Source organism: Conger conger, chromosome 7 (assembly GCF_963514075.1).
Source record: "Conger conger chromosome 7, fConCon1.1, whole genome shotgun sequence".
NCBI lineage: Eukaryota > Metazoa > Chordata > Actinopteri > Anguilliformes > Congridae > Conger > Conger conger.
In genome coordinates this window covers 15,098,192-15,116,410 of record NC_083766.1, presented here as the reverse complement: position 1 = coordinate 15,116,410, position 18,219 = coordinate 15,098,192, and the positions used below count along the sequence as shown (strand labels likewise).

The 18,219-nt window shown below is 41.7% G+C and overlaps 1 protein-coding gene across 3 annotated transcripts; it reads left to right on the top strand.

Moving 5' to 3' along the window:
* Positions 1–2,038: 2,038 nt before the first annotated feature.
* LOC133132849 (lysosome-associated membrane glycoprotein 2-like) lies at positions 2,039–17,197 on the top strand. 3 transcript variants are annotated; one of them, XM_061248618.1, is made up of 6 exons: positions 2,039–2,185; positions 10,004–10,635; positions 11,042–11,167; positions 11,489–11,546; positions 11,637–11,804; positions 15,807–17,197. In XM_061248618.1, exons 1-6 carry the CDS (start codon positions 2,140–2,142, stop codon positions 15,947–15,949), a joined length of 1,173 nt encoding a protein of 390 aa, XP_061104602.1. In that variant the 5' UTR covers positions 2,039–2,139; the 3' UTR covers positions 15,950–17,197. The 3 variants fall into 3 exon arrangements, with proteins under 3 accessions (XP_061104602.1, XP_061104601.1, XP_061104604.1); XM_061248617.1 differs by lacking the exon at positions 15,807–17,197 and adding an exon at positions 14,819–15,446; XM_061248620.1 differs by lacking the exon at positions 15,807–17,197 and adding an exon at positions 12,142–14,663.
* The last annotated feature ends 1,022 nt before the right edge of the window (positions 17,198–18,219 follow it).

Sequence of the window (18,219 nt, the reverse complement as noted above, 5' to 3'; positions counted from 1 at the left end):
TTTTAATACTGGACCAAAATTGAACTTTTCTAGAATAATCCCACTCCACCCTGTCAAATGCCTTTTCTGCATCAATTCCGACTATAACCTTCAATGAGGTCATTACAGTAATAAGGAATATTAATAACCTATATAAATGATCAGCGGAGGAGCGTCCTTGAATAAAACGGATTTTATCTGGATGATTGTATACATCATGGTTTCAACTTGGAGGGTAAGAATCCATTCATCCATCCATCCATCCATTATCTGAACCCACTTATCCTGATCAGGGTCGCAGGGGGGCTGGAGCCTATCCCAGCATACATTGGGCGAAAGGCAGGAATACACCCTGGGCAGGTCGCCAGTCCATCGCAGGGCTCACACACCATTCACTCACACACTCATACCTACGGGCAATTTAGACTCTCCAATCAGCCTAACCTGCATGTCTTTGGACTGTGGGAGGAAACCGGAGTACGCGGAGGAAACCCATGCAGACACGGGGAGAACATGCAAACTCTGCACAGAGAGGCCCCAGACGACGGGGATTCGAACCCAGGACCTCCTTGCTGTGTGGCGAGGGTAAGAATGTTTTGTCTATTTAATAAAGACACAGGACGGGACTACATATTTGGGGATCTTTATCTTTTTTTAAGCACAGTAATCCTGGCTGAATTAATACTGTAAGATAATCTTTTTTTTCTTTAAGAGCTGTGTTCAACATTAACATGAATGAGGGTAGAAGTTGAACTGAAAAGCACTTCAAAACTGGTGATTTACCATTCTGTAAATTCTGTTAATAGCACACAAAATGTCCTCTTCTTTAATTTTTTATCCAGGTTAGATTTATCCTCTACTGACAATAAAGGTAGTTCAATGTCCTTTAAAAAAGAATATGTTTTTCTGAGAGATTACTTTCTTTTTGATAAAGCTGATCATAAAATTATTTGAAGATATTGTTCATTTCAAGATGGTCTGTTTCTGTTGGTCTGTGATTTGTTCATCTGCCTTTTCAATCTTTAATATAGCTTGATCTTCCTCATCCTTCCTAATGTGACATGTCAGAACTTTATCTGCAGTCTCACTTTTAATCTTTTTTTCTTTCTTTTTTTAAATTGTATTGCTTAAGTAGATGTCAGTGCAAAAAAACTAAATGGTGTGGGAAAAAAAAAACATCCAGTGAGCAGCAGTTTTGTGGGTAAAAATGCGTTGTTAATGCGAGAGGTCAGAGAAGAAGGGCCAGACTGGTCAAAGCTGACAGGAAGATGACAGTAACGCAAATAACCACATATTACAACAATGGTATGCAGAAGAGCATCTCTGAACACACAATGCGTCAACGTTGTATCGGCTGCAGCAGCAGAAGATAAATAAGTAAAAAAAATCTAATAAATAGCTAATAAAGTGAATGTACATGCATACACATACATATACGTCGGCCTTCAAAAATGTTTTGCCTTGTTCCCTTGCAATCCTCATCACCTCAGCCTAAAGGTTTTTAATGTAGATTTAAATATTGATACTGTGTCGGACTCCCTCATACGTTCCCAGCATCGAGAAGCTGCATGTCTTGCTCAGGGACACTACGACACAGGGCGGGGGATTGAACCTTCCAACTGCCAGACGTCCGCTCTTACCTCCTGAGCTAATATCGCCCATTACAGTATGGAGATTGCGTCCTGTTACACTTGCGCTGACTTTATTAGCTATTTATGTTCTCATTAACGTTCATGTGAAATAGGATCAGAGCCATTGAACTGTTACATTACAGTTCAAATCAGAACAGATTATTCTGATCAGAGCCTTTCTGAATTTATGAGCTTTATGGCGGTTTGAAAACCACGTAAAGTGCATTACAGCCAACTACTGGCTATATTATTGTTTATCTTTTTAGTTTACTTCTTTGATTAAAAAATATAAATACAAAATATAAAATACGCAACAAAAAAAGCCTTTCGGAACTGTTACCTGAGTGACTTGAAGGCGGTAAGCGTCGTGAGCTACATCTCCACTCCTCCTCGCGCTGATTGGTCAGTGATAAAGACTACGCATGGCTTGTAGCTTGTCATATGACTTTAATTTCCTCCTGATCTCCGGTTGTTCAGTGCTGTTATTTACAGTTTTCATCCACTGCTTTGTTTTATTTAACGAAACACAATGTCTCATTATGCCTTTCTCGTTTTGCTCCTGGTTTTAGGAAGCGGTGAGTAGTCTGTTTATGGATTATCGTTTTATTTCTATGTTCGTATGCGTAAGGAAACTTTTCTTGGTTCGGGCCTTCTCGTTAACACATCACCTAACGTTAGCTAATATTAATCCGCTACGGTTTGTAGTCGCACTTGCTTAAAAGCGCCTTATTTTCGAGAGATACGTCCCCGTTTTAGTCTAGTATCTGGTTGGACCGCCTGCTAAAATTGTATACAGTGACTGTAGCAAATATAGATAAAGCTACTTTTGAGGGTTTTTGGGTTGGTCTACGAACGTTATCTAGCACTAACTAGACAGTTGTTTATGCACTGCTTGCAATGCAAGCCTAGCTAGCTAACTTTGCTAGCTGGATGGTGTTTGTGATGAATGTAGCTAACGTTAGTTGGCTGGGTATCAACATGCACAAACTGAGTTTAGGCCTACGCGTAATTTACTGTTCTTTTTAATGTGAATTGTTGTCTTTATCAATTACCCATACTCAATCCAATGATTACATCAGGTAGACTAGCTAAATGCGTTTTGTGAAACGTTCGCTGCTTCGCGTACTTGCGAACCAAGCTAGCGCTAGCTAGCTATCTTGCGCGGAACAGTTATGTAAGTGAAATTACGGCGAATTAGCTAGCTATGATACCTCGAATGACAGGTTTTATACCGTTAGATTAGCTGTTTAGCACATTTTGCCTAACGTTAAACCACCCGTCTAGCTTGCTAGCTTCCATTCTTGCTTAAACAAGTTAGTAGAAGACAGTTAATTTTAGAAATAGCTGGCCAACCTCTATTATCATGCTTCTCTAATGTTTTCTAACGTTAGTCGGCTAAGTTAGTCAACGTTTCACGAAATTTAATTTTGCTATCGCTATCGAATAACCAGAGAGGGTGGAGTTGTATTCAACTGTAGATTTTGTTGGATAGCTAATGTCGAGAATGTTTAATTCCAATAAAGTCGGAGACAGGTGCGCAGATTGCTGATTCACGTTTGCTCGCGAGCAGGCTCAGCCAGTCAGTGCTGCAGTCCACCAAGCGAGATGCGGTTTTGGTGATTGCGGTCATGGGTATCTAGCTAAACTATAACCGCTAACGGTTATCTTAAGTAGCCGGAGTGCTGCCTTGCTCACCGTTATATGCATGTGTCGTCAGAAATGTCTACTCAAAGAAAGCACGGCGTTTATTTTGAAAAGCAGTTTCCAACATTATTTAGACACTGATGTTATTTCAAAATAATAAGAAGCCACATTGTTTCTTTAAACCAGAGAACGATGTAACTGGCATTTTTTGCACGGAAGAAAAAAAAAACATACTGATATGTATTTAGTGCAGTAGGTGCTTTGTCCTGAATATGCTGTATGGCTGAATATTCTGCTAAAAGGAAATTAGAGGAAATCCTAAAGAACATTGTGCTCCTGACACACGTGGTTGTCCATGTCAGACATTTTTCTTGGGCTCCTGTTGAAAAGAGAAGCGGAGAGCTGATGCAGTGCATACAGTACTTGTGATGGTGTCAGCAAGTCAGTGGTCATAGTTCAGGGTCCTGACTGCCTAGACAGATAACAAACCTGTTGAAATGCAATTCTGTTAAGCATGTTTTTATCCCCTGAAGCTAGTGTCTATTGAACATGTGACCACAGTCTTCAAAGACATTCTTATCATTCGTTCCTAAACTGGGATATTTCCCATTGTTTCCTCATCATCCACAACAAAAGAAGAAGGAAAAAAAAAACCAATGGTTAGATGAGTTGTTTGTAGTCTGTTACATTGCCTTTAGTGATAGACATTGTGTCATTTAAGTCTGGCTGATATATTTTCAGCCATGTTATGGAATCTGTATTCTTCTTGACAATTGCCCTCCCCCCCCTCCTCTTGAACTCTCTGAGGTCACCCACATTAAGTCACCTTGATACGGTGACGCATCAGAAATGCAATCATAATGTGGATTTCATATGCTGGTTTCTCAATGCTTGCATTGTTAGTATTAGTGGTATTGCTATTGGTTACAGTGTTACTTATTGGGGCAAGGGGGTGTTTGGGTTGTCCTCTCATTCTGGTCACTACAAATATAACACCATTAGCATGGTTATGTTTGATACTCTAGATACGATGTTTTCCTTTAGATCCCTTTTTCCTTTAGATGTGATGAATGCAGAGGTTTTGAAATGCTGACTCTTTTCTTCTAGATTTATTTTTGATGTTAACAAATGTGTACAACCTTGTCTGCTTCATCCAGTTGTTTTCACTTTGATACATGGGGTGTGCATTCTTTCACTTGATATATGCCTAAATAATATCCTACATAGCCCAAGTTGAACAATGATTGATTTTGAAGAAATGGCCAGTGAGACCTTGAGAAAAGTCTGTGGTTTTGTGACAAATTAACTGCAGCCTATAGAGAGCATTGCAAAAAAGCAGAAAACGCATCACCAGAAATTCTAGCAGAGCAAGTTGGTTTTGTTAACCGCCTACCATAATTTATGTAAATAAACCTCATGATATAGCACATTTTGACTTCTCTAATGCTGCTGGGAAGGAATCGAGTCATATTTTTCAGTACTCCGGAATGGGCCAAAGTAGTCTGGATTGTGGCCAGTGAGAACAGAATAAACTGAATGCAGGTTGAAATGAAAAAAAGGAAATGGACTGCTTATAAGCTTTATAACAATTCTGTTCTCCAGGTTCTTTTGTATCACAGGGACATAATTTGCATTAATGTTTAATAATGTATAGGTAAATTATGTCTGTGCTGGGGATACCTTTGAAATTGCCTTGGTGAAAAGCTCATAATGTAATCAGTACTGCTAAATGTGTTAATTACTGCAAACAAGATGGTATGTGGCCTCATGTCTGAATTCCACTGAAATATCAACAGTGTTTTCAGGGTCTAATCACTCAGTTAATACACGGTGACCTAGTTATGAGGTATTTTTCTGGCAAGGCTTGTTTCTCTTCAGTGTCGTTCTGCAAGCAGTGAGTCCTATCATTCTAATTCTTAATTCATTCATCTGCTATATTCATCATTCTTTTTAGTTTCTTTTGAAAGCTATAAGCACCCAAATAAATACAAAAATCCAATATCACCTCTCAGTCCAGCTGTGAAATGCTCTCAATTGGCACAAACTCTGTTATTCCGGTGTGAACTGTAGGGCAGGAAATCCAAGTGACTCTTCCCTAGGAAACTTGTAAAGACGCCTTAAGAATTCCCTGCAGGGCATTAGAATTAAAAAGGGGTGTTGCTCTGACATGTTACATGCGGTAGATTAACTAGATTTGGTCTGCAGACGCTTCGACAGGAAGCTGTTTGTGTAACCTGTTGGTAGCTTTGAGGAGACGTCTTTGTTAATAATATTATTTTTGTTTTTGGTATTGAATGGAAAAGGCTATATGATTATGTAGCCAAGTCTTTGGGAATTATGGAGCACTGCATAAAACTCTGACCTTGGACTTGCATTTGCATGTTGTACTCAAAGGTGTAATATCTGCCTTTTTAACTGACACATCATTAAAAAAAAATATATATATACAGCTTTCAGAAAGATGCAAAGTACAAATATTCCCTTTCTGTTTAGGTGAGCAAAAGTATTGGAACACAGAGTAAGTAAATGAAAGTAAATGGCGCTTAATATTTTGTAACATATCCCTTGCTTGCAGTAACTGCATCAAGTCTGTGACCCATTTACATCACCATACTGTTGCATTCTTTTGTGATGCTTTTCCAGACTTCTAATGCAGCCACTTTCAGTTGTTTGTTTCAGGGTTTTTTCCCTTCAATCTCCTCTTCAGGAGGTGAAATGCATGCTCAATTGGGTTAAGGTCTGGTGATTGACTTGACCAGTTTAAAACCTTCCACTTTTTCTCCCTAATGAGCTTTTGTGTTGGCAATGTGTTTTGTGTCATTGTCTTGCTGCAAGATGAAGTTCATCCCAATTAGTTTGGATGTATTTCTTTGTGCGTTGACAGGCAGAAATTCTGATGTACGTCTTTTGACCTCAAACTCAATTGTCTTGAGAATAAAATGGTTGCCAGTTGGTTTCAGTAAATTAATTGCTGAATTTGCTAGTATTCTCCAAGCTGCATAAACAATAAAGAATCTGAACTTTAGCTGCCATCCATCCATCTTTCTATCTAGCACTTCTACATGCATATCGAACATCGCACACAGCTAGCCCACATAAGACCAATCACATAATGGGCCATCTGTGTAGCTAAGGCATTACTAACACAAAGTTTCTATAAAAATATATTATTCATTACTTGTCTGATGTAAGACTCTTCGCTTGACATTTTGGAAGCCACAATTGACACCGTTCTGTCACATTCAGCACTGCCATCACCGCGCACAAAGGTACAGTACAGGTTGTGAGAACTCAGAAACCAAGCGCAGGGACGGAGTTTTGATCAAGAGCGACTAGCTGTTATGGAGCAATTGGGGGCACCCAGGACTCATAACTTACCGTATCCAAAAAAAGCATGACCAACAACTAGGAAGTAATTTTATTCACCATGCACAGAAAAAGATTAACACCCCATTTATTTTAATCGATGGTTTCTGTCAGACATTCTGTGGGAAAGCGAGAGAGCCGGCGAGAGCGATCTGAGTGTGGTAAACCTTAATTTAAAGGTTCCGACCAGGTGTCCATAATCGCCGCAATCAGCACCTGAGAAGGTAATGAACTGGGAGCAGGGAAAGAAGGGCCATTCAGTACGGCTAAACTAATGATCCAATTTACACCGAAACCTGAATTAAACATGATTTGTAAATATTGCAAATGCTTGAAAGGTTGTCCATCTGGAGGTTAGTGATACAGGAATAATGCAAAATGGAACACATGCTGTTGCTTTACACTGCCGCTGTAGCAACCCAATAGTGTGAACTGCACAAATAGATTATTGCATTTGTATAACGCTTTTCTAGAAACCCAAAGCACTTTACATTGTTCAGGGGGAACCTCGCCTCAACCATCACCAATGTGTAGCACCCACTTGGGTGATGCATGGCTGCCATTTTTGGGCTCACCTCACACCGGCTGAGGTGGAGAGGGAGAGAACAATGTTTTTGCCAATTGAATCAGGGGATGATTGGGTGGCAGGTTGAAAGAGCCAGGGTGGGAATTTAGCCAGGACACCAGGAAAACCCCTATTCTTTGCAAAGAGTGTCATGGGATCTTGGGAGTCAGGACCTAGGTTTAATGTCTCATCTGAAAGACGGTGGCTCCTACAGCACAGTGTCCCCATCACTGTGGTCGGGCATTGTGATAAACTGACCAGAGGGAAGATCGCCCCCTACTGACCCACCAACACCACTTCCAGTGCAACTTGTAGTTTACCCAGGAAGTCTCTCATCCAAGTACTGACCAAGCCCACACCTGCTTAGCTTGAGCCATTTGGCAGGAGTGCATGATGGTCTGGTTGCTGGGAAACATTAGGAAATTTTAATAGGGTTGCATGCTTTTCCTAAGGACACTTCATGAACTCTGTTTGACAGGTTGGTGGAAGCTGGATGCGCTTGTATATGTTTAAGATCATTGCCTTACTGTGGGATAAAGCACTGTCTAATGTGTTTCGAGGCATTTGATTGAATTTGAACAGATAAGGTGCTTCTGTCGACTTCAGAATACATTATATTGCTGCTATGTCAATGAAGAAATTACATTATCAATGAAGGCAAGTGAATCAGCACATGAAGCAGCCGAACATGCCCAAACTATAACACTCCCACCAGATGAAGGCGGTCCTTTGGTTGTTGAGCCGTTCATTTTAGCTTCCACACTTACCATCTCTCTGCTACAAGTCAGTCTTGGTCTCATCTGTCCACTATACCCTTTTCCAGAACTCTGCAATGTCTTTTAGGTACTTCTTTGCAAGCTATAACCTGGCCATCCTGTTTTTGCAACTTACTAATGGTTTGGGTCTTGCAGTGTAGCTCTGTAAATCTGTTTGTGACACGTGACATGGCTCAGGCAGTAAGAGCAGTCGGAGGGTTGCCGGTTCGATTCCCCGCCTGGGCTGTGTCGAAGTGTCCCTGAGCAAGGCACCTAACCCCCAAATGCTCCTGACAAGCTGGTTGGGGCCTTGCATGGCAGCCAATCGCCGTCGGTGTGTGAGTGTGTGTATGAATGGGTGAATGGAGAAGCATCAATTGTACAGCACTTTGGATAAAGGCGCTATATAAATGCCTGCCATTTACCATTTACATCCATGCCTGCCTCCTGAACAGTTTTTTAGACCTGTAGGACTGGTGTTTGGGGGATTTTCTTAATTCTGGTGAGAATTCTTAGGTCATCAACTGTTGGTCTTCCTTAGCCTACCCGCCTCTTTGCAAGTACTTGCTCACCCATGATCTCGTTATTCTTAATGTTCATCTTTTTGCTTATGCGCTGTGAATACAAAAAGGAAGGGGATTAGTGTGGAGGCTAAAATGATCTGCCCAAGAACCACTGCACCCCCCTCATCTGTGAAACCTGCTGGTGGGGTTTGGGCATGTATGGCTGCCACAGGTGTTGGCTCAGTTGCCTTCATTGATGGAACTGCTGATGGCAGCAGCAGAATTCATTCTGAAGTTTACTGGAGTTTATCTCCTCAAGTTCAATCAAATGCCTCTTCGCATTGCCTAGAGTCAACACTAGATACTGAACACTTTTATGCCTGCACTCACAAAGCAATTCAATACACCTAATTTATTAGAAAACCAAGAAGTCATCAGTTAATTTTGGTCCTCTAAAATGGGTGTATTACGTGTAAAAAGGGATGTAATTCCTACACTAATCACCTGACATGGATGTCAATACCCTCCCATTAATGGTGACGGCCATATTCATTATTCCATTTCAAATCCAATGTGCTGGAGTACAGAGCCATAATAACAGAAATTGTACCACTGTCCAAATGCTTATGGGCCTCATAGACACGTGATAATTGTATTGGGTATTGTATGACTTATGGGTCTTCTGCTGTTGTAGCCCATCTTGGTTGCCACTTAGTGGTTTTACGTGCTGTGTGTTCAGAGATGCTCTTCTGCATATCACTGCTGTAATGTGTGATTATATGCGTTACTGTCACCTTCCTGTCTGCTTTTGCTGCTCCCCGGATGCGTTTTGTTTTGTTCACACCATTCTCTGCGAACTCTAGAGACTGTTGTGCATGAAAATAACAGGAGATCAGCAGTTTCTGAGATGCTCGAACCTCCTGTCTGGCACCAACAATTATTCCATGGCCAGAGTCACTTAGATCACATTTCTTCCCCATTCTGACAATTGGTCTGGACAACAATTGAACCTCTTGACCACATCTGCATGCTTTTATGCATTTCGTTGCTGCCTCATGATTGGCTGATTAAATATTAACGCACTGTTCTACAGGTCTAGCGAATAATTTGCTCACTGAGTGTATATCTATGTAAATACGAAATGATATTCATACGGCTGTAGGTTGTGCACACGGGACAACATATCCATGACAACGTTATCCGCTGACCTGTTTAATGACCAAGTCAAAAGCCTGTAAAATTCAGCATAAAACGTTGGTTCTGTGTCACAGGACTTGATGCAGCCCCCGCGTTAACTTTGAGCTGCTGCTGCACCAGCACCAATGCGCACCTCTTTTCTACAGTTGAGTAGCTCCCGTGGTTGATTGAGTATTGTCCAGTGTGTCACACTCCTTGCAGATGAGGCTGGGCTGGGGGTCACTGGGATCCCCTTAAATGGTAAAATACGTAAGCATTAGTTTGTCTTGTGACTTGCTGTATTAGTTGTTCAATGTCCCAGTGATTGTGCAAATTGATTTTTTTGAGCTTGAGTGTTCTGTTTGTACTCTCACTGTCTTGCAGACACTTTGTATGGTGACAACATAAGTGGTACCCCAGATCTGACAACCGCACCAACCCCTCATGTGACCACCGGCAACACCGTTCCAACGGCAGCACCGACCGCTCGCTCTACCACTGGCACCACTGACCCAGCTCCAGTAACAACAGGTGCCACCACAGTGCCAACACCTGTGCCAGCAAATGGCACTACAGCGGCACCCCCGCCTGCCCCAACCCCGGCCCCCACAAATAGAACCACACCTGCCCCAACCCCCGCACCTACAAATGGTACCACAGCGCCTCCACCTGCCCCAACCCCCGCACCTACAAATGGTACCACACCTGCCCCAACCACCGCACCTACCAATGGTACCACAGCGCCTCCACCACCTGCCCCAACCACCGCACCTACAAATGGTACCACAGCGCCTCCACCACCTGCCCCAACCACCGCACCCACAAATGGTACCACAGAGCCCCCAACCGCCACACCCACAAATGGTACCACAGTGGCACCACCTGCCCCAACCACTGTTGCCCCCTCTCCCATGCCCCCACCTTCTGTTGGGAACTACAGCATTCTGAGCGCTGAGAACGGCAGTGCCTGCCTGATGGCCACCATGGGACTCCAGATCGGCTACAAGGTTGGCGAGGTACGTAGGGGAAGGAGACCTGGAACGATAATACTCTTCAACATTGTAGTGTACTATACAAGTGTATTGTAGCCACAGCCTAAAACATTCCGAGCAAAAGCCTCTATTAAGGTAATTTTAAAGCAAAATGCTATTGCAGGCTTCTAGACTAACATTTTTCATTTGTGGTACTGGTGCCAGTCACTTTTCCAGTTATTGGAACTCCCAGGAATTCCACAATTCAGGAGTCATTTTATTCGGCTCTTGCTATACTTCTGTAAGATGTTACCATTTTATCTTCTGGGCTGAGATTGTCCAGTGGCAGAAATGGAGATGACTTGGAGAATAGTTTTTGGCAAACGTGACTTGGCGCTCAAGGCCCTTGCTTACAAATACACAATGGTAATTATTTTCCTTCCATTCTCAGGTTTTTAAGAGCGTAAATCTGGTCCCCGCCAACACTACAGCCTCAGGAAAGTGTGAAGTTAATGGAAGCGATGCCTCTCTGGTGCTGACGTTTGACAAATCATCCATTTCATTCTCTTTCAGAGAGGTAAGCCAGCCAAGACAATAAAACCATCCAAAGGAAACCAGGCTTGTCTGTAGATGGAAACATCTTGCCATGACTAACTGCTGAATGCATGCTGGCCTGACCTGTTCCTCGTAAAACCTGAAATGGATCACATTATGAATTAAGAGGGCCATTTCTATGTCGGTCCTCACATTATCTTTGCTACAGAGTGTAGTTACTGACACGTCTATGCCTGCCTCCTGAACGGTTTTTCTGACCCTATGTGGCATGTTGGGACAGGCCCGAAGCAGGTTAAGGTCTGTTCGGAAACGACACGTCTTGTTTTTGTGTGGAATTTTGCAGGAAGGGGCGAAATTCCGTCTACACGCAGTGAACGTCTTGCTCAGCCTGGGCACTACTGGTAAGCAATGAGCTTTTGAAGGATTTAGCAAATGGCACACCCAAGGTTTAACTGTGACCTCTAACTGAGCCCTTTACCTGTGTGATCCAGGCACCTTCAACGCAAGCAACGCTAACCTGTCCCTGTGGGAGGCCTCTGTGGGCAGCTCCTATATGTGCAGAAGAGATCAGGCCTACAACATCACCGACGTCCTCATCCTGCACACCAGGGACCTGCGGGTGCAGCCCTATAAGGTGCAAAATAACAGCTACGCCACAGGTAGGTGACCTCTCAGCTCAAAACACGTGTGATTGGTTGACGCGTTCGTGAAATTACAGTATGCCCACATGTCATAGGTGTCCCAAGCACAGCTCTGGGGTCCATTTGGGTTAATTGCAGTAGAGGCAAGAGTTGGGTGACAGGGCATCTGCAAAGCCTCACACATTTGTTTTCACACACGGTAAACTGATATTAACCAGCCCAAAGAGAAGATGGTTTCTGGGGAACCATATTAGCATTCCTCATAGGCACATATTGTAATATCAGACTGCCTTTTGTAGTGCGTTAGAGATTTTTTGAGGAGTCCTTATTTTAAGCTTTGTTTCTCTGTCTGCAGCTCATGATTGTGCAATGGATGACACCAGCATCCTAATCCCAATAGTTGTGGGTGCTGCTCTGGCTGGCTTGATTCTCATTGTAATGATTGCTTATGCGATTGGTAGAAGAAAGACCTACGTCGGCTATCAAACCCTTTAAAGTCATCCTGGATCGCTAAGGCAATGATTTCCAACCATGTTATTTGTCGTTTGTTTTGCTGTCTTTTTTTTCTTTTCTTTCTATTTGTTCAGGAACAAGTGCAGGTTCTTTTTGTCGCCACCTTGTAGTAGATGTGTGCTACTGCACGAGGTTTGTGTGTATTCCTGGACTTCAGTATTATGTAAAGATAGCGATTGCATCAGACGAAAGACGTCGGGACACGTCTTTCACAGTTGCTGTTTGTACTTACTAGGAAAGGGGGGGTTTGGTGGCTGTTTTAATTCTGGTGGCTGTCGTTTTATGGCCGTAAACTTTTCAAGCCCTTACATTTCACCTGGATTTGCAGGACAGTGTTATAACTATGCCCTGTATCTGCACAGGGGAGCAGGACATTAGCCCATATCAGAGTAGTGTAGATGTGTGAGGAGCTATGACTACAGTGTATTCAGCATCAGGGCTGACCAGTTGTGGAGTTGACCCTGAGCCTGCACTTGTTTCCTCCCGCATGCAGTTTTTTTTTTTTTTTTTCACATTCGTGTCATTCTTCTATCCATGTATATGTTGGTCAGCCCTTGTCTGCCGGTTTGACTCATGCCCCCCCATACGCAACCAAACAGTCGCCGGGCAGTCACACAGGTGGTCATACACACTCCGCAGGGAGGGGACGTGGGTTGCGATAGTCATTTGTATTCAGGTGACTAAAACTCGCAGTATGTATAGAATTCTGTTTGGCGTTGCCTTTGCTGAGAATTTTCCCTTTTCACCAGCCTTTTTTATGGTCCTCCTAGGCAAGGTCTTTTGATTTTGACAGAGAGACATTCCCACGTTCTACCGGAGCCTGCTTGCATTTGGGGTGGCATTAGACAAACCTGAAAACAAAGGTTAATTTTTTTCCCCCATTTCTTGACATACTGTTCATTTATGGGTGTTGGGTTCATAAAAAGGGATCGCTCATCGCAGCAGGCTACCATCAATTCGGTAAAATGGCTTATATCCTCTGCTGAAAGCCATTACTTACTTACCTCCTCTAACTGAGTTGTTCTGCTTTCTCATGAACTGAGAACCCCTTTCTGTGACACTTTGGATTTTCTCCATTGTGAACGTCTGCAGCGTAAGGGCAGGTCAGATGGTTCTTTATGATCTACAGAGAAACAGTGCATGTTCTAAAGGTGGAGGGCTTATTTTATTGACTGATTTTTTGTTTTACTGCAAGACTTAATCGTAAATTTTCCTGAAGTTGATCTCCTAAATTTCTGCCCTTTGAATCTGTACTTCAAAAAATGATTGAGTGCATGGAAAAAAAGAAAAGAAAAAAAAAAAGTCTGTGATCAAGCAGTTCTGTCCATTTGTGTTGCATGAATCATTAGGCCGCAGTTGTCTGCATTGGTGGAATGTGATGGTTGTTTAGCCTTCACAGAAGTTCTATTGGTTTGTTTCATATTTGGAGCATGGTCGCAGTCATCGTGATTTACGCAAGGCTGTAAATGCCTTGCACAGTGCTGGCGCAGTCAGACTGTACCCCTCTGTGTTGCGGGTTTTGACTGCTTTAATTGAAGAATCGCTCAAATATTCCTCCTCCCTCTCGGTGTTGCTAATGAAAGGTATTAAACCAGTGGTCTCCAACCCTGGTCCTGGAAAGCTACTGGGTGTGCTGGTTGAGACCCAGGTAAGGTGAATTAACTGCGTAATCAACTGCTCTAATTGATTTATTAAGTGCAGACAAACAACAAAAACCTGCAGACCCTATAGCTCTCCAGGACCAGGGTTGGAGACCCCTGTATTAAACTGTTTCACTCCTCCTGCCCATTCAAGTTTTTCATTCAAGAACAGATGGTAGTGAACACATCAGTGGGTTGCAGTTTTAGGTGTTTCACAAATCCGTTCAATGATGTGTAATGGTCTGCTTTTGAACTGGAAGTGTCTTCTCATGAGAGCTGTGTACCTTGCTTTACAAAATAATATTTTGTAAATTTCTCTGCAGCGTGATTGTGTTTTAAGAGAGTAAGATGGTTCTTTAGTATTTGACTTCACCTGAAAGGTTTTGCAGAATTTCTCGTTTGGAATAAAATTTCAAAAGAATGTATTTTTCTGAAAAGGGAGTCCGCACCGTAGCATATAATTAAAATAAAAATGGTAAACTGCTCACTTTTTGTTTACATGTTCTGTCGGAACAAATTTGACTTACCTGCATACTAAGGCACATGGCACTAAATTGTGGGTTTCTGTTTTAATAGATGTTCCGATCTTTTAAAATTGACCGAGACGCAATGCAAAACTGCAGAACCTTGGTGATTTCCTAAGGGTTTGTGTTTAAAATTGTAAGGACCATTTTATATTTTTTAAGAGATGAAAATAAAAATGTGCTTCTTGGTTCCTCTGAAACATTGTAATGTTTTTTGTTTTTCTTTCATGAACTGATCTGCCCCAAGGTCCATTTAAAATTGTTTTATCCCCACAGATATGTTTATTATTATTTGTTCTTGGCCCCCCAATTGTTTGTTTGCATTCACCACGCCTTTGTCTTTATTCTCACCCAGCGGAGGATTGCCCAGCAGATGCAGATGAAAGCTACATTGTCCCCCTAATTGTGGGAGTTTCCCTCGGTGTTCTGACTCTTATTGTGTTGGTGGCCTATTTGGTTGGAAGAAGCAGAAGCCAGAACAATGGATACCAGTCATTATAATTTGAGGGGTCGCTTTTTAAATTCAGCCCAATTCTTTATGCAGAACACATTTCTCTTCCACCCTCCCCTCCCTCACAGTGCACTGTTGGGATTGAAACGATTAGCTTAATTGCGATGTATGTTGCACTAATTTACCCATTTCAAATTTTGATTTGAGTATGTCCATTTTATTAAATGCTGGTAGAATGGTATACCTCCAGAATATTTGCATACATTTGATCAATAATGTTTATCATAAAAGGGAGTGCTATTACTTGGGTATTTAAAGGGATAATTTTAACTTACCACATTTTCTTTTTTAATTATTTTATTTGGTTTTGGGGGGAAAAAAAGGGAAAAAATAAAAGGTTGCCGCATTTTATTTCAAAGTTGACCTCAAAGGGAGTTGACAGTGATGTTCATGTAAATATAACTTGGAAAAGGGATTTTGTTTTAATTTTCAAATGTTGTCTTTTATTATGATTAAATATTCCTGGCCTTTACCTCACCCTTTTCTATCAAGTGTAAAAAAATCTATTACAGTACTAATAACAAGGTGTTTTGAAGTGACCAGTGATCCTTAAACTTCACGAGTAATGAAAGTAGCAGTTTTCCTCCAAGGCAATATGTTCCTCAAATAATATTTTCTCCCATAGCAAAGCTGAAGCTTTTAGCCTTTGTAGATGATTGTGAACAGGCACCTGATGCTCCGTTGCTGTTCCGGGCCACATCTTCGCTGCTCTTGGCTTTTTCCTCCCTGTCTCAGCTCTGTGCTTGCAGTAAATTCTCTTCTGTTTGACTAACCGTCAATGTTTCCTGACTTGTAACCACTGCTCTCCCTACTCTCTGTCTCTCCATGCCAGCCGAGGAGTGCTTCCTGGACTCTGATTTGACCTTTCTGGTGCCTATTGCTGTTGGCGTGGCTCTGTCCTTCCTAATCGTCCTTGTGCTTATCTCTTACCTGATCGGGAGGAGGAAGAGTCGCACTGGGTACCAGTCTGTATAGTGCCTCTCGTCTCTGATTTTTCTGTTCGTTCTAAACCTGCAATCCTGCAATTTCTCTTGCCCCCCCCCCCCCTCCTTTCTGTGGTTAAAAGGACTCTTACAAATTCATAGGGGATTTCACCATTGCAAATTGGTTGCCGAGGAGATGCACTATTTAAACAATTACTGCAAATTTGGTCGATTACTAGACACCCAAAAGAGACCGGTGACTCCTTTTCTTTTGTGTTACCGCTCTCTTATACATAAATACTTGGAATATATTCTGTCTTAATATGAAATGCATGAATTATCACCTATTTCATTTCAGTTAAACTTAGCTTATATTCCTTCACTAATGCTTTGATCAAAGGGCTTATCTGTGAAGACAAGCCAGTATTTCTCCAAATACAGAACCACAGCTTCCTGTGTATGATATTCATTTAGTAATGACTGTTATTTTACTGATTGTGAAGTCCTTAATAGTACTCCAGGTTTGAAAGACATGAATGTAGCTTTAGGTTTTTGAATCATTCACTGATACGGCAGAATTGAGTATGAAAATCTTGTCTCCATTGATATTATGGTTCCAGTTCATTTCAGCTATTTTGTGTGGTATTACATTTGATACTTCTCAAACATTAAAGTAATTCTAGAAGAGTTGAATCATGATAGAAAGTACACCAACCAAATATTGAAGGATGAATGTGCTGAGAATGTCAGTGCTAAATAAAGGATGTCAGTGCTGAGAGATGTGGATTCTTAGAAAAGTAATTACTTTTAGGATCTTTTCCTATTGGCATTCTCTCAGGTAAAGGATGGTGGCAACCCATTGACAATTCTCAAATGTGTGGTAATGCATAATTTAAAACTGACAGATGTATTCGTTTTCTTTTATACTGGAAGTTGGAAAATTACTTGTGTCAATTCAGCAAATTCAATTAGCCAATAAATTGGAAAAATCCTCTTACTATATTCTCAGCCTTTTTCCAAGTGATTAATCTTATGAATAAAAATTGAACTGACCCCAACCCTGTTTATATTACAAATTAAGATTATGATCCTTGGTTTGATATTGGATGTTTAGTTGGTTGTGGATATACCGGTTGAACATGGCCCGGTCACAATTTCTGGTCGCAATTTCTGTGCCATTTTATTTCACTTGCTTTCCCCAATACTAATTGTCGATGTTTCAATGAATTCCAGGATGTGTTGACTTGTTTAAATTAACTTGAGGGGGGAAACAAAATAAACTTGTTCTTTTTTTGTAAAACTTTTGTCTGGTATTTTTTATTGTATAATTTATTTATTTTCTCCCCCCTCTTTTTGGACTGCACTTCTCAACCTTAAGTTTATAATTTAAGGGATCGGGACCTCTTGTGGCAACAGCGGTACAAGCAAGCTGTGTGGAGATTGTCACTGAATTGCAAAAAAGTGTAAATTTCAAAGTAATACAGCACGGTCACGTTATTTTTCATTCCTGTGTAAACACTGTTTTCCCCTTGATACTTATTACGCGACATGCCAATCCTACATCGCGTGACCGATGACTCTCTCGACTCCTCTGTTACGCTATGTAGGATTGCGCAATCTTCAGCACACCGCAATTTATTTGTGCTCATCATCAGAGAAAATGCCTGCTGATGTCTATGAGCGACCGACTTCAAGCAGTCATTGCATGTAAAGAATTCTCAATAAAGAAGTTAACAAGACTACTTGAATTTACATAGCATTAATATTCTCAAACATGGTGCCCTAAATTGAGTGCTATGCAAACAAAATGGTAAACATGTCCACTGTCGCCACCTACATTTTCATTGGGTGGGGGACAGTTGCTTGATGCCTGACGTTGGTAGCTAGTAGTTATGAAGCTCGAAGTGGTTAGTGCATCATTTGGCTGCTCGCAGTAGGTCAAACCGAACTGGGGCAAGATTGGCTATGTCCCCCCCTTGTGGCGGATAGACTGCAGTGGGACGAAGAACAAACTGTCGGGAGACTGATCGTAATCCTCCCCCCAAATTTAATCGGGTGGGGGACAGAAATAGCAGTCATTTCTGCCAGCTGAAACCAAAATGTATTAAATAGCTGAGAATCTGCACTTCAACCACATTTGGGGAATTGTTTGAGTTTAAAGAAAAGTGGTGGAGTACAGAGCCAAAATAACAAAACTAGGTACAAACGTTATGGGACTCGTGCTTTGAAATGATGCTATATGCGTCTCTACTCTAAGTGTAATGAGTTTAAATGCAACTGTCCGGTTACCTAAGCTGTAGTACTATCGTCACGGCTGTGATT